We start from the raw sequence: 26,455 nt of genomic DNA, 5'->3' as shown, positions 1-26,455 counted from the left end.
TCCGAGGAAGATTCAGGCCGACATTGTTTTCCACTCGAGGAAGTGGATGCCTTAGTGAGAACCGTTAGGGCTACCATGGGGGTGGAGGAGCCTAAATCTGACAAAACGGCCCAAGACGTAATGTTTGGTGGCTTGGGACAAAAAAAACGGAAAACCTTTCCTCTAAATCCCAATGTCCAATCCCTAATTAAAAAAGAATGGGAGAAACCAGATAGGAGAAACTCTTCAGTGCCCTCGCTTAAAAGGAAGTATCCCTTCGAAGATGACGCATCCACTTCCTGGGATAAGGCGCCAAAGTTGGATGTAGCTGTGGCAAAAGCCTCAAAAAAATTTGCGCTCCCGTTCGAGGACATGGGTACCCTCAGGGACCCCTTAGATAAGAAAGCAGACACATTCCTTAAAGGGGCATGGGAATCGGCTGGCGGTAGCTTGAGGCCTTCTGTTGCGGCTACCTGCACCTCCAGATCTCTGATGGTGTGGGTTGATCAATTAGAAAGTCAAATTAGAGACGGGCTACCCAGGAATAAATTACTGGATTCTATCCCTGCAATTAGAGCAGCAGCAGCATTCCTGGCGGACTCCTCGGCAGACTCCGTACGGTTAACATCTAAGGCCGCTGCTCTCTCCAACGCAGCCAGAAAAACCTTATGGCTCAAAAGCTGGCCTGGGGATCTCCAGACAAAGCTAAAGCTATGTTCTATTCCGTGTGAAGGAAATTTTCTGTTTGGAGAAACCCTGGATGACATCCTCCAAAAAGCAGGAGACAAAAAGAAGGGGTTTCCAAATTTGGGCCCAGCCCCATTCAGGCAGTCCTTTCGGAATCTGAGATTTTTCCGCCGCAGACCCCCCAGGGAGCAGAATAAATGGGAAGAAGGCAGGAGAAGGGATAGAGGTTACCTCTTTGGCAATACCTCTCGTGACAAAAAACCCGCCAAATGACATTGTGCCTACGGTAGGGGGAAGACTCACATCTTTCCTTCCCGCCTGGGAGAAAATATCCAACAACACCTGGATTCTAAACATCATACAGTACGGTCTAAAAATAGATTTTATTTCTTTTCCTCCCCGGAAGTACATAGAAACGAAAATAAGATCTTCAGTGGCAGAACAAGCAGCTTTAGAGAAAGAAATCATTTCCCTACTGGAAAAATCCGTAATTCAAGAAATCCCCCCTCAGGAAGTAGGAGAAGGGTTTTTCTCCCCTCTTTTTTTAGTTCCAAAACCCGATGGGTCCTTTCGGACCATTATAAATCTAAAAAACCTGAACAAATACGTAAAAAATTACAAATTCAAAATGGAAACAATAAAGTCCACCATAAAAATCCTGTTTCCAAATTGCTATATGGTCGTGATAGACCTAACCGATGCATATTATCATGTGCCCATCCACAATCAGTCTCAAAAATTCCTGAGATTGGCAGTTCCCATAAAAGGACAATTAAGATTTTTTCAGTACAGAGCTCTTCCGTTCGGGATCTCTATAGCTCCCCGAATATTCACAAAAGTAATAGCAGAAATGATGGCCCACATAAGGGAACAAAATATATTAATAGTCCCTTACCTAGACGACTTTCTCATTGTAAGCAACTCGGCCCAAAGTTGCAAAGAACAGAGGGACCGGGTAATGACTATTTTGACGGACTTGGGGTGGCTCATAAACTAAAAAAAATCAAAGTTGGAACCCTGTCAAGTACAGGAGTTCCTAGGTCTGACATTAGACTCCCGAGTACAAGAATGCCGACTTCCAAACCCCAAAAAAGACAGCATATTAGCTATGATAACGCAAACTTTTCACAATCCTTCCATGACTCTAAGGAGAGCAATGTCGCTACTAGGCTCTCTGTCCTCATGCCTACCAGCGATACCCTTCGCACAGTTCCACACAAGAGAACTTCAGTGGCACGTACTCGAATGGCAGTCAATACTAAAGGACAACTTGGAAAGTCAAATCACCCTGAATTCTTCAGTTATTCATTCCCTTCGTTGGTGAGGGGAAACCCAAAACTTATCAAAGGGAGTTCCTTGGGTGACACAAATATCCCGGGTGATAACAACCGATGCGAGTCCCACAGGGTGGGGGGCTCACATGGGGGACAGAGTTGCTCAGGGAACCTGGTCAGTCCAGGAACTATCAGCATCCTCAAACCAAAAAGAACTTTGGGCAGTACTTCAAGCTCTTCTTTCTTTTCTGACCTATATTCGGGGACATCATGTCCGAATCTTTTCGGACAACAAAGTGACTGTAGCGTATATAAACCACCAGGGAGGAACAAGGTCTCGGGCACTCATGAGTTCTTCAGCCAAAATTTTCAACCTAGCGGAAGAAAATCTACTATCCCTCTCTGCGCTACACATTCAGGGTTCAAACAACGAGAGAGCAGATTACCTGAGTCGATTGCTGTTAAAACAAGGCGAGTGGTCCCTAAACCATTCCATCTACGATCAGATCACAAAAATGTGGGGAGCACCGACAATAGATCTATTCGCCAATCACAAAAACAAAAAAGTGAACAAATTCTGCTCACTGAACCCGGTAGGGAATCCACAGGCTCTAGATGCCTTTATGATTCCGTGGACCCAAAAATTAACGTATGCCTTTCCTCCAACTATTCTGATCCCGGCAGTCATTCGGAAAGTCAGAGAGGACAAAACGAAAATGATCCTCATAGCCCCGTTCTGGCCAAAAAGGACGTGGTTCTCCTGGCTGAGGATGCTTTCGGTCTCGGACCCATGGGTCCTGCCGAATATACCAGACCTTCTACATCAAGGGCCGATCTTCCACCCACAGGAATCGAACTTACATTTGACAGCCTGGTTTTTGAACGGGGACTATTAAAAGAAAGAGGTTTCTCAGATAACTTAGTTACCACGTTGTTAAAAAGTAGAAAACCCATCACTACTAGAATATATGGGAAAACATGGAAAAAATTTCTGTCCGTCTCCAAAGTAAAAGTCCAAGATGGGCCCTCAATTCCTAAAATATTGGAGTTCCTACAAAAAGGTCTGGAACAGGGGTTGTCGGTTAGTACTCTTAAAGTACAAATAGCAGCTCTAGGAGCACTCTACAACCATAATATTGCGGCCAACCCATGGATAATTAGATTTGTTAAGGCGGTGACAAGATCAAAGCCATTAGTCGCTCAGAAAGTGCCCTCATGGGACTTAAATTTAGTCCTTTCGGCGTTAACGGGTCCTCCATTCGAACCCATAGAGACGATTCCCATAAAAACTCTATCACTTAAGACCATTCTCTTGGTAGCGTTAACATCCGCACGCAGAATAAGTGACATTCAAGCCTTATCCTCTAATCCACCCTTCACTAAAATATTAGATGATAGAGTCACTCTTAGACCTGACCCGGCCTATTTGCCAAAAGCGGCATCAAAATTCCATAGGTCACAAGAAGTCTCCCTGCCATCCTTTTGTCCAAACCCAAAAAATGAGAAAGAGCAGAACTTCCATAATCTAGCCGTCAGAAGATGCCTAATCCAAGATTTAGATTCCACCAGAGAGTATAGGAAGGAAGGCTCTCTGTTTGTCTGTTTCCAGGGTCCCAGAAAAGGATTTCGGGCATCCAAGGGTACTTTGGCGAGGTGGATAAAGGAGGCGATAGTCTTGGCATATTCATCCTCGGGGAATGAGATCCCAGATGGTATAAGAGCACATTCCACAAGAGCAGTAGCTACCTCATGGGCTGAGAGGTCAGAGGTATCAATAGAGCAAATCCGTAAAGCGGCCACCTGGTCATCACCATCGACCTTTTTTAGACACTATAGATTAAATCTAGCCTCTGTGTCTGACTTAACCTTCGGACGAAGGGTTCTCGAGGCGGTGGTCCCTCCCTAAGCTTAGTCTCTGCAATTCTCTCCGTAGTGCTGTCATGGGAGACCGAGAAAGTCGTAGTTACTCACCGATAACGGTGTTTCTCGGAGCCCATGACAGCACTCGCTTATTCCCTCCCATCACGTGTGCGGTGAGCACCTTTAATTACATATAATTTATATAGTGTATATAGTATGAGTATAGGCACGGGGTTCCTCTTTTAAGAAATGTTGTAATATGATTTTTTCTCTGTTGTAAACTAACCTGGAGGTCCTCCGATGCTCTGTAAACCAACTGATGCGAGGGAGAGGTACCGCCCTTTTATCTGTAGGTTTCCTGTCCCTGAAGGGCGGATCCCCTCTCTCCGTAGTGCTGTCATGGGCTCCGAGAAACACCGTTATCGGTGAGTAACTACGACTTTCTTATTTTTAGGGACTCTATAGCGACAGGGTCTGTTCCGCAGGACTGGCGCATAGCAAATGTGGTGCCAATATTCAAAAAGGGCTCTAAAAGTGACCCTGGAAATTATAGGCCAGTAAGTCTAACCTCTATTGTTGGTAAAATATTTGAAGGGTTTCTGAGGGATGTTATTCTGGATTATCTCAATGAGAATAACTGTTTAACTCCATATCAGCATGGGTTTATGAGAAATCGCTCCTGTCAAACCAATCTAATCAGTTTTTATGAAGAGGTAAGCTATAGGCTGGACCACGGTGAGTCATTGGACGTGGTATATCTCGATTTTTCCAAAGCGTTTGATACCGTGCCGCACAAGAGGTTGGTGCACAAAATGAGAATGCTTGGTCTGGGGGAAAATGTGTGTAAATGGGTTAGTAACTGGCTTAGTGATAGAAAGCAGAGGGTGGTTATAAATGGTATAGTCTCTAACTGGGTCGCTGTGACCAGTGGGGTACCGCAGGGGTCAGTATTGGGACCTGTTCTCTTCAACATATTCATTAATGATCTGGTAGAAGGTTTACACAGTAAAATATCGATATTTGCAGATGATACAAAACTATGTAAAGCAGTTAATACAAGAGAAGATAGTATTCTGCTACAGATGGATCTGGATAAGTTGGAAACTTGGGCTGAAAGGTGGCAGATGAGGTTTAACAATGATAAATGTAAGGTTATACACATGGGAAGAAGGAATCAATATCACCATTACACACTGAATGGGAAACCACTGGGTAAATCTGACAGGGAGAAGGACTTGGGGATCCTAGTTAATGATAAACTTACCTGGAGCAGCCAGTGCCAGGCAGCAGCTGCCAAGGCAAACAGGATCATGGGGTGCATTAAAAGAGGTCTGGATACACATGATGAGAGCATTATACTGCCTCTGTACAAATCCCTAGTTAGACCGCACATGGAGTACTGTGTCCAGTTTTGGGCACCGGTGCTCAGGAAGGATATAATGGAACTAGAGAGAGTACAAAGGAGGGCAACAAAATTAATAAAGGGGATGGGAGAACTACAATACCCAGATAGATTAGCAAAATTAGGATTATTTAGTCTAGAAAAAAGACGACTGAGGGGCGATCTAATAACCATGTATAAGTATATAAGGGGACAATACAAATATCTCGCTGAGGATCTGTTTATACCAAGGAAGGTGACGGGCACAAGGGGGCATTCTTTGCGTCTGGAGGAGAGAAGGTTTTTCCACCAACATAGAAGAGGATTCTTTACTGTTAGGGCAGTGAGAATCTGGAATTGCTTGCCTGAGGAGGTGGTAATGGCGAACTCAGTCGAGGGGTTCAAGAGAGGCCTGGATGTCTTCCTGGAGCAGAACAATATTGTATCATACAATTAGGTTCTGTAGAAGGACGTAGATCTGGGGATTTATTATGATGGAATATAGGCTGAACTGGATGGACAAATGTCTTTTTTCGGCCTTACTAACTATGTTACTATGTTACTAACTATGTAATAGTGAGTGCAGCTCTGGAGGTGACTGGAGGATAAGACACCATGTAACGGCAGAATAGTAAGTGCAGCTCTGGAGGTGACTGGAGGATTAGACACGATGTAATGGCAGAATAGTGAGTGCAGCTCTGGAGGATAAGACATGATGCCGGTCTGATCAGTATTGGGGCCGCTACCTCTGCGTTGTACAGTAGAGAAACCATAGAGCGCTCCTTGTGTGGCTCGCCCGATAGGTCTGGAGGTCGGTGATTGCAGCTCCGGCACAGCATGGGGATTATGGGATGGATCCTTCATGGTCTATACCATCCAGCGATACCTGCCCCATATATACCATCCAGTGACGGCTGCCCCATATATACCATCCAGTGATGGCTGCCCCATATATACCATCCAGTGACTGCTGCCCCATATATACCATCCAGTGATGGCTGCCCCATATATACCATCCAGTGACGGCTGCCCCATATATACCATCCAGTGACGGCTGCCCCATATATACCATCCAGCGACGGCTGCCCCATATATACCATCCGGCGACGGCTGCCCCATATATACCATCCAGTGACGGCTGCCCCATATATACCATCCGGCGACGGCTGCCCCATATATACCATCCAGCGACGGCTGCCCCATATATACCATCCAGCGATACCTGCCCCATATATACCATCCAGCGATACCTGCCCCATATATACCATCCGGTGACGGCTGCCCCATATATACCATCCAGCGATGGCTGCCCCATATATACCATCCAGTGATGGCTGCCCCATATATACCATCCAGTGACGGCTGCCTTATATATACCATCCAGCGATGGCTGCCCCATATATACCATCCGGTGACGGCTGCCCCATATATACCATCCAGTGACGGCTGCCCCATATATACCATCCCATCCAGCGATGGCTGCCCCATATATACCATCCAGTGACGGCTGCCCCATATATACCACCTAGTGACGGCTGCCTTATATATACCATCCAGTGATGGCTGCCCCATATATACCATCCGGTGATGGCTGCCCCATATATACCATCCGGTGACGGCTGCCCCATATATACCATCCAGCGACGGCTGCCCCATATATACCATCCAGCGATGGCTGCCCCATATATACCATCCAGTGACGGCTGCCCCATATATACCATCCAGTGATGGCTGCATTATATATACCATCCAGTGACGGCTGCCCCATATATACCATCCAGTGATGGCTGCATTATATATACCATCCAGTGACGGCTGCCCCATATATACCATCCAGCGATGGCTGCCCCATATATACCATCCGGTGACGGCTGCCCCATATATACCATCCAGTGATGGCTGCATTATATATACCATCCAGTGATGGCTGCCCCATATATACCATCCAGTGATGGCTGCCCCATATATACCATCCAGTGACGGCTACCCATATATACCATCCGGTGATATCACATCAGTGATCGGCTGTGCTCACAAATCACATGGATTCCCCGTATACACCACTACTGTGCCAATGGCAGTGAGGATCTGTTGGATACCAGGGTCTGAATGATGGTGTGAGGCAACGAGTGCGTCACCAATCTGTGACGGAGCTTACACAGTCGCAGCTCTATGGTGCCCCCATTACCCTCAGGTCAGTCAGGGAACTGCACCTAGGATAAGTAGTCGCCGGAGTGGCTGCCGTCACATAGTGATTGCGGTATATATATCACCAGTCCCAGGCTGGGAATATATGTATAAACCTCCGGTCCGTCACTGCCACGATCCCCCAGTAACACCAGAACGGTATGCTGCCACCGGTTCCTTGTTAGATATGAGCCCGGTCCGTTAACGAGCTTATATCTGCTCAGGAAACAATCGGGCACTTTCTTAGTTTCTGGTCCATCTCCACACTTGACGTGACGTGGTTCCACGGCAGAACAATGACACTGGCTGAAGGTGTGTAGCTAGCTTTTAACCCTTGGCTCATCTCTAATATTTGCCACCGCCCCGCTGGGTTGGACTGAGTTCTCCTCCCTTGACCTCCTAGCTGAAATAGTTCTCAATATCTAGGATGAGTCATAACTTCTCAGGGGGAGGTCCAAACGGGACGACTGACGTCTCAACGGGTTCGTTGGGGCTGGACCGATATAGAGAGTCCAAACTTTGGTCGGCTAAGAGGTTCTGTAGAGCCAGTCTCGATAGCTCGGTATATGGGACATTTAGAAAAATGAGACCCAGGTGTGTGCGGAGGGCTCCCAGGGTTCTGGTGGTATATTGGACTTGACCCTGAGATGTACGGTTCTCTCGTAATTCATCTCTAGGTGTCGGTGGCCAACTGTCTGCACCTTCCATTGATGGCTGATTGATGATGTCTTACACAAAGGACATCAGGGGGTCCGAGCTCTGTTCCTCCTCGCCTTTAATTAACACGTGGCCTCTAATTCTCTGGCCATATGGCATGTTCCTGTTCCTTGGGAAAGTGTGCTTATCCCATGTGTGGGGCCACAGTTCCAGGAGCAGAAGGAGATCTCGGGACAATATATTGGACCTGAATTAATAAATCCAAAATGGAGTCTCCCTCCTAGATGGAACTGCCCCCCCACTAGTCAGGAAGGATCTGTTGGGTTTTAGTGTTTGTTTTGTATAATCATTGTTCTGCATGATCTGTAGTTATAAGGATATTAGTGATGAGCGAGTGTACTCGTTACTCGAGATTTCCTGAGCACGCTCGGGTGACCTCCGAGTATTTGACTGCTCGGAGATTTTTCATCGCCACAGCTGAATGATTTACAGCTACTAGCCAGGCTGAGTATATGTGGGGGTTGCCTGGTTGCTAGGGAATCCCCACAAGCTGTCTAGTAGCTGTAAATCATTCAGCGGAGGCGATGAAAACTAAATCTCCGAGCACTAAATAATACTCGGAGGACACCCGAGCGTGTCAGGAAAACCCGAGCAACGAGTATAATCGCTCATCACTAGATATTATGTGTTTTATTTCTCAGTAATATTGCAGACTAGAAACAAACACACTTTCCACTTGTATATACTATAGTTGTGTATTCATATAAGGAAATGTGCCCTCCAATAGGCGCAGTAGTGGTGTATACGGGGAATGCATGTGATTTGTGAGTGCAGCCGATCACTGGTGTGATGTCACCGGATGGTATATATGGGGCAGGTGTCACCGGATGGTATATATGGGGCAGGTGTCACCGGATGGTATATATGGGGCAGGTATCACTGGATGGTATATATGGGGCAGGTATCACCGGATGGTATATATGGGGCAGGTGTCACCGGATGGTATATATGGGGCAGGTGTCACTGGATGGTATATATGGGGCAGGTATCACTGGATCGTATATATGGGGCAGGTGTCACTGGATGGTATATATGGGGCAGGTATCACCGGATGGTATATATGGGGCAGGTATCACCGGATGGTATATATGGGGTAGCCGTCACCGGATGGTATATATGGGGCAGGTGTCACCGGATGGTATATATGGGGCAGGTATCACCGGATGGTATATATGGGGCAGGTGTCACCGGATGGTATATATGGGGCAGGTGTCACCGGATGGTATATATGGGGCAGGTATCACCGGATGGTATATATGGGGCAGGTGTCACCGGATGGTATATATGGGGCAGGTGTCACCGGATGGTATATATGGGGCAGGTATCACCGGATGGTATATATGGGGCAGGTGTCACCGGATGGTATATATGGGGCAGGTGTCACCGGATGGTATATATGGGGCAGGTGTCACCGGATGGTATATATGGGGCAGGTATCACCGGATGGGTATATATGGGGCAGGTATCACCGGATGGGTATATATGGGGCAGGTATCACCGGATGGTATATATGGGGCAGGTATCACTGGATGGTATATATGGGGCAGCCGTCACTGGATGGTATATATGGGGCAGGTATCACCGGATGGTATATATGGGGCAGGTATCACCGGATGGTATATATGGGGCAGCCGTCACCGGATGGTATATATGGGGCAGGTATCACTGGATCGTATATATGGGGCAGGTATCACCGGATGGTATATATGGGGCAGGTATCACCGGATGGTATATATGGGGCAGGTGTCACTGGATGGTATATATGGGGCAGGTATCACCGGATGGTATATATGGGGCAGCCGTCACCGGATGGTATATATGGGGCAGCCGTCACCGGATGGTATATATGGGGCAGGTGTCACCGGATGGTATATATGGGGCAGGTGTCACCGGATGGTATATATGGGGCAGGTGTCACCGGATGGTATATATGGGGCAGCCGTCACTGGATGGTATATATGGGGCAGGTATCACCGGATGGTATATATGGGGCAGGTATCACCGGATGGTATATATGGGGCAGGTATCACCGGATGGTATATATGGGGCAGGTATCACCGGATGGTATATATGGGGCAGCCATCACCGGATGGTATATATGGGGCAGCCATCACCGGATGGTATATATGGGGCAAGTATCACTGGATGGTATATATGGGGCAGCCATCACCGGATGGTATATATGGGGCAGGTATCACCGGATCGTATATATGGGGCAGGTGTCACCGGATGGTATATATGGGGCAGGTATCACCGGATCGTATATATGGGGCAGCCATCACCGGATGGTATATATGGGGCAAGTATCACTGGATGGTATATATGGGGCAGCCATCACCGGATGGTATATATGGGGCAGGTATCACCGGATCGTATATATGGGGCAGGTGTCACCGGATGGTATATATGGGGCAGGTGTCACCGGATGGTATATATGGGGCAGGTATCACCGGATCGTATATATGGGGCAGCCATCACCGGATGGTATATATGGGGCAAGTATCACTGGATGGTATATATGGGGCAGCCATCACCGGATGGTATATATGGGGCAGGTATCACCGGATCGTATATATGGGGCAGGTGTCACCGGATGGTGTATATGGGGCAGGTGTCACCGGATGGTATATATGGGGCAGGTATCACCGGATCGTATATATGGGGCAGCCATCACTGGATGGTATATATGGGGCAGCCATCACTGGATGGTATATATGGGGCAGGTATCACCGGATGGTATATATGGGGCAGCCATCACTGGATGGTATATATGGGGCAGGTATCACCGGATGGTATATATGGGGCAGCCATCACTGGATGGTATATATGGGGCAGGTATCACCGGATGGTATATATGGGGCAGGTATCACCGGATGGTATATATGGGGCAGCCATCACCGGATGGTATATATGGGGCAGCCATCACCGGATGGTATATATGGGGCAGGTATCACCGGATGGTATATATGGGGCAGCCATCACCGGATGGTATATATGGGGCAGCCATCACCGGATGGTATATATGGGGCAGCCATCACTGGATGGTATATATGGGGCAGCCATCACTGTATGAAGCTGGTGGAGGAGCTGGACACCGAGCTCAATACATTACAACGGTTTTTAATGAGCGAACTTCTCCTTCGCATCCTCGGCAGCACTTTGTAAGCTCTTAGATTTTTCTGAGGTGTGGGTTAGTTTTTTTTTTGTTTCTTGCGGATGAGGAGAGTGCAGGTTTTATTTCTGTTGTGTTATCGCAGGGTCACGTGACCGTTGTCAGGGCCCTGATTGTGACATTCTGTTCTGCTCTACCCTCAGGTATCTAAGGTGTTCCTGGGGGCGCACGCACTGCTGGCGAACGGATATGTAATGTCCCGGGTGGGCACCTCTCAGATTGCGCTGATAGCGAAGGCTCACAACGTGCCAGTGCTGGTGTGCTGCGAGACCTACAAGTTCTGCGAGAAGGTCCAGACCGACTCCTTCGTTTCCAATGAGCTAGGTGAGTAAAGCAGTTAAGATCCTGCCCCTCTCCCAGCGGGGGCGCTACTGCTGTCATATCCATGTCGTCAGTGGAGTCACAAGCTTGAGTGCGCTTCCTGGGGTGATCTTGCTCCCGCCGCACTGCCCAGGGTGGTCCTGCTCCCAACCGCGTACCCCGGGATGGTCCTGCTCCCGCCGCGCTGCCCGGGATGATCCTGCTCTCGCCGCCTCCGTTCTGCCCGGGGTGATCCTGCCGCTTCCGTGCTACCCAGGGTGATCCTGCTCCCGCCGCCTCAGTGCTGCCCGGGGTGATCCTGCTCCCACCGCCGCCTCAGTGCTGCCCGGGGTGATCCTGCTCCCACCGCCGCCTCAGTGCTGCCCGGGGTGATCCTGCTCCCACCGCCGCCTCCGTGCTGCCCGGGGTGATCCTGCTCCCACCGCCGCCTCCGTGCTGCCCGGGGTGATCCTGCTCCCACCGCCGCCTCCGTGCTGCCCGGGGTGATCCTGCTCCCACCGCCGCCTCAGTGCTGCCCGGGGTGATCCTGCTCCCACCGCCGCGCTGCCCGGGGTGATGCTGCGCTGTCCGGGGTGATCCTGCTCCCACGGCCTCAGTGCTGCCCGGGGTGATCCTGCTCCCGCCGCGCTGCCCGGGGTGATCCTGCTCCTGCCGCCTCCGTGCTGCGCAGGGTGATCCTCTTCTACCTTCTCTTGTTCTCCTGGCAGATGACCCTGATGATCTAATTGTGACCCGGAAGGGCAGATGTCCATTGAAAGACTGGGATAAGAACACGTTACTGCGGCTGCTGAACCTGGTGTATGACGTGACGCCTCCTGACCTGGTGGATCTGGTGATCACTGACCTGGGCATGATCCCCTGCACATCTGTTCCGGTGGTGCTTCGGGTGAAGAGTGGGGAGCAGTAGTGGAGACCCTTCGCTCCTGTATTAATAAACCTGTGTCTGCTCTGTTATGGGGTATAATGTTTCTCATTGGTATATTTGAGCCCACAGAGCCGTGTATCCAGTGTACAGCACGGTCCTGGTGAGGGACGGACTCTTCTCACACGTGGAGGAGCCCCACACTTCTAGTCACTAACACACTTCATTGGTATTTTATGTGATTCCAACACAAAGTAACTAGGATTTGTGCCGTGTACAGGAAATTATACAGTTACTAAAAAATATAAATCTGACAATTGTGCTGTGGTTTAGTGTTCATCCCCCGAATCAGTACTTTGTAGGACCACCTTTCTGTGCAGTTACTGCTGTAGTCTTTGGGGTCTGTCTCTCCAGCTTTGCACATGTAGAGGTGACATTTTGCCCCTTCTTCTTTGCACTCTCGCTCAGTGACATTGGGTGGAGACATCTGTGATTAGTAATTTTCACGCTTTGTCACAGATTCTCTGGATTTCGGTCTGGACGGTGACTGCGATGTTCACACACAGGAATATGCTCTGTTCTAAACCCTCCATTGTAGCTTGGGCAGGATGTTGAGGGTTGTTGTCCTGCTGGAAGGTGAACCTACACTCCAGTTCTCACATCTTATGCAGCCTCTAACAGGTTTTCCTCCAGGACTGACCTGTTTATCTCCATCCATCTTCCTATCACCTCTGAGCGGCTTCCCTGCCCCTGCTGAAGAAAAGCCTCCCCACAGTGTGATGCTGCCATCATGTGTGATGATGGGGATGATGTTTTCACTGTGATGTGCAGTGTTAGTTTTCTGCCACACTGTGTTTTGTATTTAGCCCCAAAAGTTCTCATTTGGTGTCATCTGACCATAGCACATTCTTCCACATGCTCGCTGTGTTCCCGACATGGCTTTCTGCTAACAGGACTTCTGATGGCTTTCAAAAATGTCTATTCTTGCCCCTCTTTCATAAAGTCCAAATTTATGGATTATACCACTGATTGTCCTGTGAACATATTTCCCCCCACCTCTCTCTATAGCTCCTCCAGTGACCATCGGCCTCTCGGCTGCTCTCTAATCAGTGCTCTCCTTGTCGGGATGGCAGGTTAGGAGGTCGGCCATGTCTTGGGAGGTTTGCAGTTGTGCCAGTCTCCTTCCGGTTTTGGATGATGGATTGATGCTCCGTGAGATGTTCAGAGCTTTGGCTATTTTGTTATAACCTATCCCTGCTTTCCTCTTCTCCACAACTTTATCCCTGACCTGTCTGGTGAGCTCCTTGGTGTCATGATTTTGTTTGATCCCCATGTTCTCACACAAACCTCCTGAGGTCTTCACAGAACATATGTAGTTATACTGCGAAGGAATCACACCCGGGGGGATGTAATGTGCTAATTATGTTATGTCTGGGGGCGATTGGTCACTCAGGATTTTATTTAGGAAGATCACACTACAGGGGGCTGAATACTAATGCACAATGGGTACATTAATATTCTTACAATGATTAGGAAACCCTGTATTGTTTCCTTAAACACTTCATTAATAGTTTGTATTGGTTGGAACAATATTAGCAGAACATAAACCATCACTACATGGTGATTCTAGAGGCCTATCGACAGGTCACTCCAGACAAGAGACAAAATGCTGAGAAACATGGAGCAACCAGTCTGTAAAGGTAAATGTATCTTTTACATCATAATCAAAATTACAAAGAGCAATAACAAGTACTCGATATGTAAAGGCAAGATAACTGATAAAAAAAGGTCTCGGGTAACTGGAGTCTGGGGTCTACACGAAAGTATAGGGAGAATGGTTTTCCTCCTGGGAGTATTAGTAACTGAATCTTAAATGGTATGGATATATCTCTCGTAAGGAGTCAAACCCAGCTTGTTATGGGGGTGTCTGATTTCCCGCCGGCTACCCACTCTTGTATCTCTGGGGCCGTCTTTTCCATAAGTTGGTCAGTCACCTCCCGGAGGGCAGCAGTGGGGTGGGTAGCCCTACCATCGAGCCAGCGGTTGCTGTGCTGTTGGAGTTGCCTGCCAAATTCTACATAGGAGGCCCCCTGAGGAGAAAAACTGGAACTTGGTGAGATGTCTCTCGGGGGTGATGGTAAAAATAGCCAACAGGGTGTCCTTAATAATCCAGGCAGTCCAGAGGCCCAAGAAACCAGACTGCATCCTGTTCCTGAAAAGTCAAACTAGTTCACAGGTATTTGGTCCAATCACCTGTGGGTTCCTGGTGCCTCAGGGTCTGAAAGCTATACAGACGTTCATCAACCTCTCTGTTGCACTCATTAAATACTGGCACGTCTTTGTAGCAGAGATTTCCTTTGTGGTGGACCATCAGGGTGGTAGGTGTCCAGACCGTCAGATGTGGAACTAGAACTCCCAAAACTAATTCCATAGCACAAGCCCTCTCCCAGTTTGTGGCTTCAGGTCACAGTGCCAACAACTCCTGGATCCGGGCTGCTTGGGACTGGGTATTTGATTCCAGACTTACACTGTTTCCTTGATTTGACATACAGTTCAATTCCTCTTGGTCAACCTTATCGTTCTCGACGACCTTCTAGGCATCCCAAAGGACCAATTCCTGGATCAAATCTGACAGTGTTGGTGGCTCAGTATTTGATCCATCAAAGCTGGCACAGGTCATGTAGGTGCAGTTTCCCGTTGAGGCTGTATATCTACTCCTCTCCTTATTTCAAGGACGAGGGGGGGTTTGGACATGATGGCTTCAGCAGCCTACTGTGTATGCCTCACCTATGGTCTGCGCACACCAGCCCCATCAGCTCCCACTGATCAGCTGAGCGGAGTAGTATCCCACTGCTGCCGCCAAGTGTGGAGACACGGGGGTCAGTGAGTGCTCATCCGCTGGCCTGGCTGTCTTTAAAAAGACCGCACTGGCCTGGGCTCATCCCACTGAACATTTTCAAGGGTGCCAACGTTTCTGGCCATAACTGTGTGTGATATATATATACTCAGGTGCATATCACAACATTAGAATATTAAAAAGTGAATTTATTTCATTTCCTCAATACAAAAAGTGAATCTTACATAGTTTATTACAGGAAAGAAATATATCTTGGTACCGTGTTAGCCAGTGGATAGAAAAATATTTAGAATTGAGAGTCCTCAGTGGTTGATACCTTTTAATGGCTAACTGAAAAGATGGTAACAAATTGCAGCTTTCGAGACTACATACGTCTCTTCATCAGGCAAAGACATTCTGAAGAATCACATATTTATGCACAACATACCGTGTTTCCCCGAAAGTAAGACCCTGTCTTACATTAATTTTACCCCAAAAAGTCCCACCCTGTCTTACTTTCGGGGGAGGTCTTACATTAGCCGGAAAAAAAAATGACAATTTTCAAATTCAGTACAGTACTTAATGTTACACCGTTCAACTGGAAAGCAGATAACAAATCAAAGTACGGTAACAGTAACACACTACGGTACGGTACTGTACGGTAATTGCCGTATACCCTCTGCCTGCATACCATAACAGTGCCGTATCCCACTGCACACAGCCCCATACCCTATACAGTACATGTTTCCCTACTTGGTTTTTAAATGCTGGACGTTTTTCTCTGCTGTGCGGCTGTGGGTGCGGAAGGCCTGTGCTGCAGGGAACGCTGTGCCAATCAGCAGGGAAACAGCGGTGACGTGAGGCTGGGGCGGCCAATTACAGCCCGAGCTGCTGGGCCAATCAGCACTCGAGCTGATTGGCCAATCAGCGCTCGAGCCGGGGGCCGGCGGTGACGTGGGGAGCAGGGGCGGCCAATGAGCTGTTGAGCTGGGCGGATTGCGGGGTTAACACGGCGAGTTAACCCCATGAGCGCTGGACCCGCCCAGCTGCACCTGAGGACACCTCTGGAGCCTGGGGACCCAATGGGGGACAGCGGCGGCCCAAAGGTAAGGGCCTTACATTTCACAGCGGCCCCCCCAACCCTGCCTTACATTCGGGGGAGGCCTTACATTGGAGGACCCCCCCGAAACCCCCACCCTGTCTTACTTTCGGGGGGGTCCTACTTTCGGGGAAACAGGGTAGTATAGAAGAAAAAAAAGGGGAAAAAAAAACCATGGATAAGCCAGGTGACATGAAGCAGAATTACCAGATAAACAGTTACGTCCATAAATATTGGGCCAATTCTTAGATAAGGATTGTTGTATTGTCCTGTGATTATGGTCTCTGTTGTGATGACCCTTCTTGGTCTGAGGGGCAAGTTCCTTAGTTGATGTAAAAAGACATAAATTCGTGTGACACATTCATTCTGTCAGTGAGCGTGTCAAATTTGAGTTTGACAAGAAGATCTATCTACAGGAGACTGGCACAGCAATGGGAAGTAAAATGGCCCCACAGTTTGCAAATCTTTTCATGGCCAAGCCACCGTGTTGAACCCCCACCAACTCCGCCTTGGGAAGAGGACTAAAGTGGATGTATAGCCGCAACAAGAAACAACTATAGGAGCTGTGACAGCTTTGATGGTTTGAATACCGGACCACGGACACTCGGTCAGATTTGACCAAAGAATGTTAGTTGGGATGCCCAGAACATTGTGGAAGATGATGAAAACTCTGCTGAAGTTGACCCAGAGGAATTAAGCTGCTTGCCAAATCCAGAATCCATTGGTAGTCTGGAATCTAATACCCATTCACCAGCAGCCCGAAACCAGGAATTGTTGATTGCATTGGGACCCAGAGACTTAAAGTGAGGAGAGGGCTTGTGTTATTGAATCAGTTTTGAGAGTTCCATTACCCCTACCACTAACGCCGGACCCTACCTCCGTGATGGCCCACCAAGGAAATCATCTTCACTACAGAGATGTGACAGTGTTTAATGAGTCCAACACAGAGGTTGAAGAACATCTGCAAGATTTTGAAACTCTGATGATAATGCATCAGGTGCCCATAGCTGATTGGACTAAATACCTGTGGACTAGTTTGACTGGTCGGGCACGGGATGCTTGCACGGTCACTTGGGCTTCAATACTGCCTGGACTATGGAACTATTAAGGATACCCTGCTGGCACTTTTTACCACCACCCCCGAGAGATATTGCACCAAGTTCCGTACATTGTCTCCCAGGGGGTTTACGATGTAGCATTTGTGTCAAACAGAAATCAGTCTCAGGAGCGCTGAAGGAAACTCAGACAACATATGTCGTTTGCCACAACGCGTTTCAACGGTAAACACCGTCTTCTTCAGGTGTACTCCCACCTGAAGAAGATGGTGTTTATCGTTGAAACGCGTTGTGGCAAACGACATATGTTGTCTGAGTTTCCTTCAGCGCTCCTGGGACTGATTTCTGTTTGACACACATTCTTATCCTCCTTTGGAGGTATTCAACTGGAGCTGCGGTGGTGCTCGACAACTCCCTTTCATCTCCAGTTCCCTGGGTCAATTCCTCTGCGCTCCCCTCTGACTGCTTTCACTTATGTTATGATGTAGCATTTGGCAGTCAACTTTGGAGACACTGCAACCGTTGGCTCGGCTGTAGGGCTGCCCACTTCACTGCTGCCCTACGTGATTGTGCTTAAACAACTTATGGAGAACATGGCCCCAGAAATTCGAGAGTGGGTAGCCGACCAGAAGCCCGACACTCCAGAGCAAGCAGCCCCATTGGCTGAAGAATGTACAGCCAACTTTTGGTATAAATTGTTCCCAAAAGAAAAATAGTTGTGATGTAGCACAAACCTCATAAATTGCAGTGTTGGTTCTGTGGCTATATCGTTCTTTTGAAGGAAATATTTACATGCTGCAATTCCATCATCATCATGAGGAATGTTGGAATAGAGATACTCTACATCCATGGTGGCTAGTTGCGTGTTCTCTGGAAGTGGGCCCAGCACTGACAATCTGCAAAGAATATCCGTGGTGTCCTGGATATACAGTGGGGCAAAAAAGTATTTAGGCAGTTAGCAATAGTGCAAGTTCCACCACTTAAAAAGATGAGAGGCGTCTGTAATTTACATCATAGGTAGACCTCAACTATGGGAGACAAACTGAGAAAAAAAAATCCAGAAAATCACATTGTCTGTTTTTTTAACATTTTATTTGCATATTATGGTGGAAAATAAGTATTTGGTCAGAAACAAAATTTCATCTCAATACTTTGTAATATATCCTTTGTTGGCAATGACAGAGGTCAAACGTTTTCTGTAAGTCTTCACAAGGTTGCCACACACTGTTGTTGGTATGTTGGCCCATTCCTCCATGCAGATCTCCTCCAAAGCAGTGATGTTTTTGGCTTTTCGCTTGGCAACACGGACTTTCAACTCCCTCTAAAGGTTTTCTATAGGGTTGAGATCTGGAGACTGGCTAGGCCACTCCAGGACCTTGAAATGCTTCTTACGAAGCCACTCCTTCATTGCCCTGGCGGTGTGCTTTGGATCATTGTCATGTTGAAAGACCCAGCCACGTTTCATCTTCAATGCCCTTGCTGATGGAAGGAGGTTTGCACTCAAAATCTCACGATACATGGCCCCATTCATTCTTTCATGTACCCGGATCAGTCGTCCTGGCCCCTTTGCAGAGAAACAGCCCCAAAGCATGATGTTTCCACCACCATGCTTTACAGTAGGTATAGTGTTTGATGGATGCAACTCAGTATTCTTTTTCCTCCAAACACGACAAGTTGTGTTTCTGCCAAACAGTTCCAGTTTGGTTTCATCAGACCATAGGACATTCTCCCAAAACTCCTCTGGATCATCCAAATGCTCTCTAGCAAACTTCAGACGGGCCCGGACATGTACTGGCTTAAGCAGTGGGACACGTCTGGCACTGCAGGATCTGAGTCCATGGTGGCGTAGTGTGTTACTTATGGTAGGCCTTGTTACATTGGTCCCAGCTCTCTGCAGTTCATTCACTAGGTCCCCCCGCGTGGTTCTGGGATTTTTGCTCACCGTTCTTGTGATCATTCTGACCCCACGGGGTGGGATTTTGCGTGGAGCCCCAGATCGAGGGAGATTATCAGTGGTCTTGTATGTCTTCCATTTTCTAATTATTGCTCCCACTGTTGATTTCTTCACTCCAAGCTGGTTGGCTATTGCAGATTCGGTCTTCCCAGCCTGGTGCAGGGCTGCAATTTTGTTTCTGGTGTCCTTTGACAGCTCTTTGGTCTTCACCATAGTGGAGTTTGGAGTCAGACTGTTTGAGGGTGTGCACAGGTGTCTTTTTATACAGATAACAAGTTTAAACAGGTGCCATTACTAAAGGTAATGAGTGGAGGAAAGAGGAGACTCTTAAAGAAGAAGTTACAGGTCTGTGAGAGCCAGAAATCTTGATTGTTTGTTTCTGACCAAATACTTATTTTCCACAATAATATGCAAATAAATTGTTAAAAAAACAGACAATGTGATTTTCTGGATTTTTTTTTTCTCAGTTTGTCTCCCATAGTTGAGGTCTACCTATGATGTAAATTACAGACGCCTCTCATCTTTTTAAGTGGTGGAACTTGCACTATTGCTGACTGACTAAATACTTTTTTGCCCCACTGTAGCTGGGTGTGCGCCTCACCAACTATTGGTTGATGTGCTCCATCACAACTAGTTTTGGGAACAATTTATACCAACAGTGTATGGGCAGCGCCATGGGAAGCAAAATGTCCCCACAATATGCTAACTTATTTATGGCGAAACTAGAGGAAGAATTTTTGTCATCTTGTTCTGTTAAACCTTTTGCATACTTCCACTACATTGATGATCTGCTAATAATATGGAAAGGCTCAAAAGATGATCTACTCACCTTCCACAATAACTTCAACAAGTTCCACCCAACCATCAAGCTCTCCCTCAACTTATCAAAGACCCAAATACATTTTCCGGACATGACCATATACATCAAGGACAATGCCATACAGACATCCATTTACCACAAGCCCACCGGACGTCCGGCTTATCTCAGATGGAACAGCTTTCATCCAAGACACAAAAAAATCCATCATCTACAGTCAAGCTCTGAGGTATATTCGGATCTGTTCAGACAGCAAAGACAGGGAACTACAGCTGCCATCACTGAGGAACACATTCCTACAACAAGGATCCCATCCACTGGTAATAGATGAGCAGATCCACAGGGCTACAAGGATCCCAAGAAACAGCCTCCTGGATTACAGACTGAGAGAGGATAACAACAGGGCACCTCCACATACAACCCCCACATGAGCATCCTAAGGAAAATCGGTGCTGATCTCCAACCCATATTCCATAGAGATCACAAATTGAAAGACCTAGTCCCAGAACTACCACTTCTCTCCTATAAACAGCCCCCTAACTTAAGGAATCTCCTTGTTAGAAGTGTCCTCATCACCATCAGTGACCGGCACATTCCCCTGTAACAATAAAAAATTAAAAACGTGTCCCCGCATATTACCAACAGATATAGTCCGTGTACCAAACCCAAATCAGGACTATAAGGCTATGTTCACACTTTGCGGATTTTGCTGCGGATCCGACCGCTGCGGATCCGCAGCAGTTTCCCATGAGTTTACAGTACAATGTAAACCTATGGGAAACAAAAAACGCTGTGCACATGCTGCGGAAAAAAACGCGCGGAAACGCAGCGGATTACATTCCGCAGCATGTCACTTCTTTACTGCGGATTTTCACCTGCTCCAATAGGAAAATGCTGATGAAAATCTGCATAAGAAACCGCAGTAAAAACCGCGATTAATCCGCAGTAAAAACCGCGACGGGTTTTCACTGCGGATTTTGGAATTCCGCTGCGGAAAATTCCGCAGTGGAATCCGCAAAGTGTGAGCATAGCCTAAGGTCATGGGCTCCTTTTCTTGTACATCCTCCAACGTGGTGTACATGATACAATGTACGAGGTGCCCTGGAAGTCTCTATATTGGGGAAACTATGCAAAGACTACAAACTAGGATGAACCTACACGGACACAATCAGGAATGAAGTGGACGCACCGGTGGGAAAACATTTCTCTGGACCTGGACACAGTATGACAGATTTAAAGGGACTCTGTCACCTGAATTTGGAGGGAGCAATCTTCAGCCATAGGGGCGGGGTTTTCGGGTGTTTGATTCACCCTTTCCTTACCCGCTGGCTGCAATATTGAATTGAAGTTCATTCTCTGTCCTCCATAGTACACGCCTGCACAAGGCAAGATTGCCTTGTGAAACTCCCACCTGAAGAAGACGGTGTTTACCGTCAAAACGCGTTTTGGTAAACTACATATGTTGTCTGGGTTTTCTTCAGCGCTCCCGGGACTGATTTCTGTTTGACACATGCTCTTATCCTCCCTTGGAGGTATTCAGCTGGAACTGCGGTGGTGCTCGACAACTCCTTTTATCTCCCCTTCCCTGGGTCGAGATTCCTCTGTGCTCCCCTCTGACTGCTTTCACTTATTTTAATTTGATTTCCTTGGCTTATCTATGGACTCCTCACACTTCCCACCCCCTAACAAATGTCCTTCTGTACTATTCTTTAAATGTTGTGCTTGTTTCTTATTATTAATCTATTTGTAATTTTGCCTGAAGTAGGAGCCACTGTGCTCTGAAAGCTACAAACATATTATTTTCTGGTTAGCCAATAAAGGTATCACTCCTAGAATACTTCTGACATCATTGGGCAGAAAAGTATTCACATCCATTGTGTTGAGAGCTTCAAAGGGTTTGGTCCTGGCTTTTTAATTAAAGATAAAGACTGCATGGCTTTTTATGGCCTGAGGGGATGAAAGTGTGTGTGTGTGTGTGTGTGTGTGTGTGTGTGCGTGCGTGTGTGTGCGCACATTCCAGGAGTGGACGGAGATGTCCTGCAATCCAAAGTGGATTCTCCCAACCAAGCACGGAGGTGTCAGCAGAAACCAAGCGCGGAGGGTCCACAGAAACCAAGCACGGAGGCGTCAGCAGAAACCAAGAACGGAGGGTCCATAGAAACCAAGCCTGGAGGGTCCACAGAAACCAAGCACGGAGGCATCTGCAGAAACCAAGCACAGGGGGTCCATAGAAACCAAGCCCGGAGGGTCCACAGAAACCAAGCACGGAGGCGTCAGCAGAAACCAAGCGCGGGGGGTCCATAGAAACCAAGCCCGGAGGGTCCACAGAAACCAAGCACGGAGGCGTCAGCAGAAACCAAGCGCGGAGGGTCCATAGAAACCAAGCCCGGAGGGTCCACAGAAACCAAGCACGGAGGCGTCAGCAGAAACCAAGCGCGGAGGGTCCATAGAAACCAAGCCCGGAGGGTCCACAGAAACCAAGCACGGAGGCGTCAGCAGAAACCAAGCGCGGAGGGTCCATAGAAACCAAGCACGGAGGCGTCAGCAGAAACCAAGCACGGAGGCATCTGCAGAAACCAAGCACAGGGGGTCCATAGAAACCAAGCCCGGAGGGTCCACAGAAACCAAGCACGGAGGCGTCAGCAGAAACCAAGCGCGGAGGGTCCATAGAAACCAAGCCCGGAGGGTCCACAGAAACCAAGCACGGAGGCGTCTGCAGAAACCAAGCGCGGGGGGTCCACAGAAACCAAGCACGGAGGCGTCTGCAGAAACCAAGCGCGGGGGGTCCACAGAAACCAAGCACGGAGGCGTCAGCAGAAACCAAGCGCGGAGGGTCCATAGAAACCAAGCACGGAGGCGTCAGCAGAAACCAAGCGCGGAGGGTCCATAGAAACCAAGCGCGGAGGGTCCACAGAAACCAAGCACGGAGGCGTCAGCAGAAACCAAGCGCGGAGAGTCCATAGAAACCAAGCGCGGGGACGCTGTAGAAACCAAGCACGAGGGTCCACAGAAACCAAGTGTGGGAACTCCGTAGAAACCAAGCCCGGAGGGTCCACAGAAACAAAGCACGGAGGCGTCTGCAGAAACCAAGCGCGGGGGGTCCACAGAAACCAAGTGTGGGAACTCCGTAGAAACCAAGCGCGGAGGGTCCACAGAAACCAAGCATGGAGGCGTCTGCAGAAACCAAGCGCGGGGGGTCCACAGAAACCAAGCCTGGAGGGTCCACAGAAACCAAGCACGGAGGCGTCTGCAGAAACCAAGCGCGGAGGCGTCTGCAGAAACCAAGCGCGGGGGGTCCACAGAAACCAAGCACGGAGGCGTCAGCAGAAACCAAGCGCGGGGGGTCCACAGAAACCAAGCACGAGGCGTCTGCAGAAACCAAGCGCGGGGACTCCGTAGAAACCAAGCACGGCCATCATTCCGAAAACAGTACAGAAAACCCAAATCCTCGGCCCCATTACACACAGATTTCATAGAGAAGTAGAAACAATAAGAACACAGGTAATAATAACAACCAGCCGTCAGTGAGCAGCTCCACAGCCGGAGCCGCCATGTTCCTGTAGTCAGGACTCCGGTAACATGGCCGCTGCAGCTCCCGGGCGCCATTTTCCTAGAGACTCACACCGAGAACACTTAGTCGTCGGCGTGACGTCACCGGAGCGCGCCCGCACAGACACACGGGCGCCGGCTTTAAACGTTACACAGAGAATTAGCCCCGGATCCGGGCCTCACGGTGGACGGCGGCAGCTGATAAACGGTACAGAAACTGTGTCTTCAAATGGTATAGAACCGTGCGAGCGGGACTGACAGCCAATCACGTGGAGGCTTTCATGATCAAACTGACTCCTGAGAAATAATAGCCGGAGCGTGATTGGTCGCTCATATAACTCCTCCCCGTGCGCTGATTCTGTGCATGTAGTGTCCGGCATCCCTGTGTGTGTCCGTTCGTGGCTCCTGTACGGTACCGTGTGTGTGTGAGGCTGCGGGGGACCTGTGTGTGTGTGTGAGGCTGCGGGGACCCCTGTATGGTACCGTGTGTGTGTGTGAGGCTGCGGGGGACCCCTGTACGGTACTGTGTGTGTGTGTGTGTGTGTGTGTGTGTGAGGCTGCGGGGGACCCCTGTATGGTAGTGTGTGTGTGTGTGAGGCTGCGGGGGACCTGTGTGTGTGTGTGAGGCTGCGGGGGACCCCTGTACGGTACAGTGTGTGTGTGTGAGGCTGCGGGGGACCCCTGTACGGTACCGTGTGTGAGGCTGCGGGGACCCCTGTACGGTACAGTGTGTGTGTGTGTGGCTGTGGGGGACCCCTGTATGGTACCGTGTGTGTGTGTGAGACTGTGGGGGACCCCTGTATGGTACAGTGTGTGTGTGTGAGGCTGTGGGGACCCCTGTATGGTACAGTGTGTGTGAGGCTGCGGGGGACCCCTGTATGGTACCGTGTGTGTGTGAGGCTGCGGGGGACCCCTGTATGGTACCGTGTGTGTGTGAGGCTGTGGGGGACCCCTGTATGGTACAGTGTGTGTGAGGCTGCGAGGGACCCCTGTATGGTACTGTGTGTGTGTGTGTGAGGCTGCGGGGGACTCCTGTATGGTACAGTGTGCGTGTGAGGCTGTTGGGGACCCCTGTATGGTACCGTGTGTGTGTGAGGCTGCGGGGGACCCCTGTATGGTTCCGTGTATGTGCGTGTGTGTGAGGCTGTTGGGGACCCCTGTATGGTACCATGTGTGTGTGTGAGGCTGTTGGGGACCCCTGTATGGTACCGTGTGTGTGTGAGGCTGCGGGGGACCTCTGTATGGTACCGTGTGTGTGTGAGGCTGCGGGGGACACCTGTATGGTACCGTGTGTGAGGCTGCGGGGGACACCTGTATGGTACCGTGTGTGTGTGAGGCTGTGGGGGACCCCTGTATGGTACAGTGTGTGTGTGTGTGTGGCTGTGGGGGACCCCTCTATGGTACCGTGTGTGAGGCTGTGGGGGACACCTGTATGGTACAGTGTGTGTGTGAGGCTGCGGGGGACCCCTGTATGGTACAGTGTGTGTGTGTGTGTGTGGCTGTGGGGGACCCCTCTATGGTACCGTGTGTGAGGCTGTGGGGGACCCCTGTATGGTACAGTGTGTGTGTGTGTGTGGCTGTGGGGGACCCCTCTATGGTACCGTGTGTGAGGCTGTGGGGGACACCTGTATGGTACCGTGTGTGAGGCTGCGGGGGACACCTGTATGGTACAGTGTGTGTGTGAGGCTGCGGGGGACCCCTGTATGGTACAGTGTGTGTGTGTGTGTGGCTGTGGGGGACCCCTCTATGGTACCGTGTGTGAGGCTGTGGGGGACCCCTGTATGGTACAGTGTGTGTGTGTGTGAGGCTGTGGGGGACCCCTGTATGGTACTGTGTGTGTGTGAGGCTGCGGGGGACCCCTGTATGGTACCGTGTGTGAGGCTGTGGGGGACATCTGTATGGTACCGTGTGTGAGGCTGCGGGGGACACCTGTATGGTTCCGTGTGTGTGTTTGAGGCTGCGGGGGACACCTGTATGGTACTGTGTGTGTGTGAGGCTGCGGGGGACACCTGTATGGTACCGTGTGTGAGGCTGCGGGGGACACCTGTATGGTACCGTGTGTGAGGCTGCGGGGGACACCTGTATGGTTCCGTGTGTGTGTTTGAGGCTGCGGGGGACACCTGTATGGTACTGTGTGTGTGTGAGGCTGCGGGGGACACCTGTATGGTACCGTGTGTGAGGCTGCGGGGGACACCTGTATGGTACCGTGTGTGAGGCTGCGGGGGACACCTGTATGGTACAGTGTGTGTGTGAGGCTGCGGGGGACACCTGTATGGTTCCGTGTGTGAGGCTGCGGGGGACACCTGTATGGTTCCGTGTGTGAGGCTGCGGGGGACACCTGTATGGTTCCGTGTGTGAGGCTGCAGGGACACCTGTATGTTACCGTGTGTGTGTGAGGCTGCGGGGGACCCCTGTATGGTACCGTGTGTGAGGCTGCGGGGGACACCTGTATGGTTCCGTGTGTGAGGCTGCGGGGGACACCTGTATGGTTCCGTGTGTGAGGCTGCGGGGGACACCTGTATGGTTCCGTGTGTGTGTGAGGCTGCGGGGGACACCTGTATGGTTCCGTGTGTGAGGCTGCGGGGGACACCTGTATGGTACCGTGTGTGTGTGAGGCTGCGGGGGACCCCTGTATGGTTCCGTGTGTGTGTGTGTGTGTGTGTGTGTGTCTGCGGGGGACACCTGTATGGTTCCGTGTGTGTGTG

At 49.5% G+C, this 26,455-nt stretch overlaps 2 protein-coding genes across 4 annotated transcripts in view; both read left to right on the top strand.

Moving 5' to 3' along the window:
- Window positions 1–12,532, top strand: part of EIF2B4 (eukaryotic translation initiation factor 2B subunit delta) — a 50,187-nt gene extending 37,655 nt beyond the window's left edge. For both annotated transcript variants that reach the window (XM_069728613.1, XM_069728614.1), the window contains exons 12-13: window positions 11,401–11,581; window positions 12,286–12,532. In XM_069728613.1, the coding sequence (XP_069584714.1) occupies window positions 11,401–11,581; window positions 12,286–12,485 (381 nt within the window). In that variant the 3' untranslated portion in view covers window positions 12,486–12,532. The remainder of the gene's footprint in view (window positions 1–11,400; window positions 11,582–12,285) is intronic.
- Window positions 12,533–23,846: 11,314 nt separating this feature from the next.
- GTF3C2 (general transcription factor IIIC subunit 2) overlaps window positions 23,847–26,455 on the top strand; it is a 159,447-nt gene continuing 156,838 nt past the window's right edge. For both annotated transcript variants that reach the window (XM_069728612.1, XM_069728611.1), the window contains exon 1: window positions 23,847–23,958. The gene's annotated coding sequence lies outside the window, so the exon portion shown is untranslated. The remainder of the gene's footprint in view (window positions 23,959–26,455) is intronic.

This window comes from Ranitomeya imitator, chromosome 5, assembly GCF_032444005.1.
Source record: "Ranitomeya imitator isolate aRanImi1 chromosome 5, aRanImi1.pri, whole genome shotgun sequence".
In the NCBI taxonomy this organism is placed as follows: domain Eukaryota; kingdom Metazoa; phylum Chordata; class Amphibia; order Anura; family Dendrobatidae; genus Ranitomeya; species Ranitomeya imitator.
Note: the sequence above shows the minus strand (reverse complement) of the source record. Positions and strands in the feature narration are given on the sequence as shown.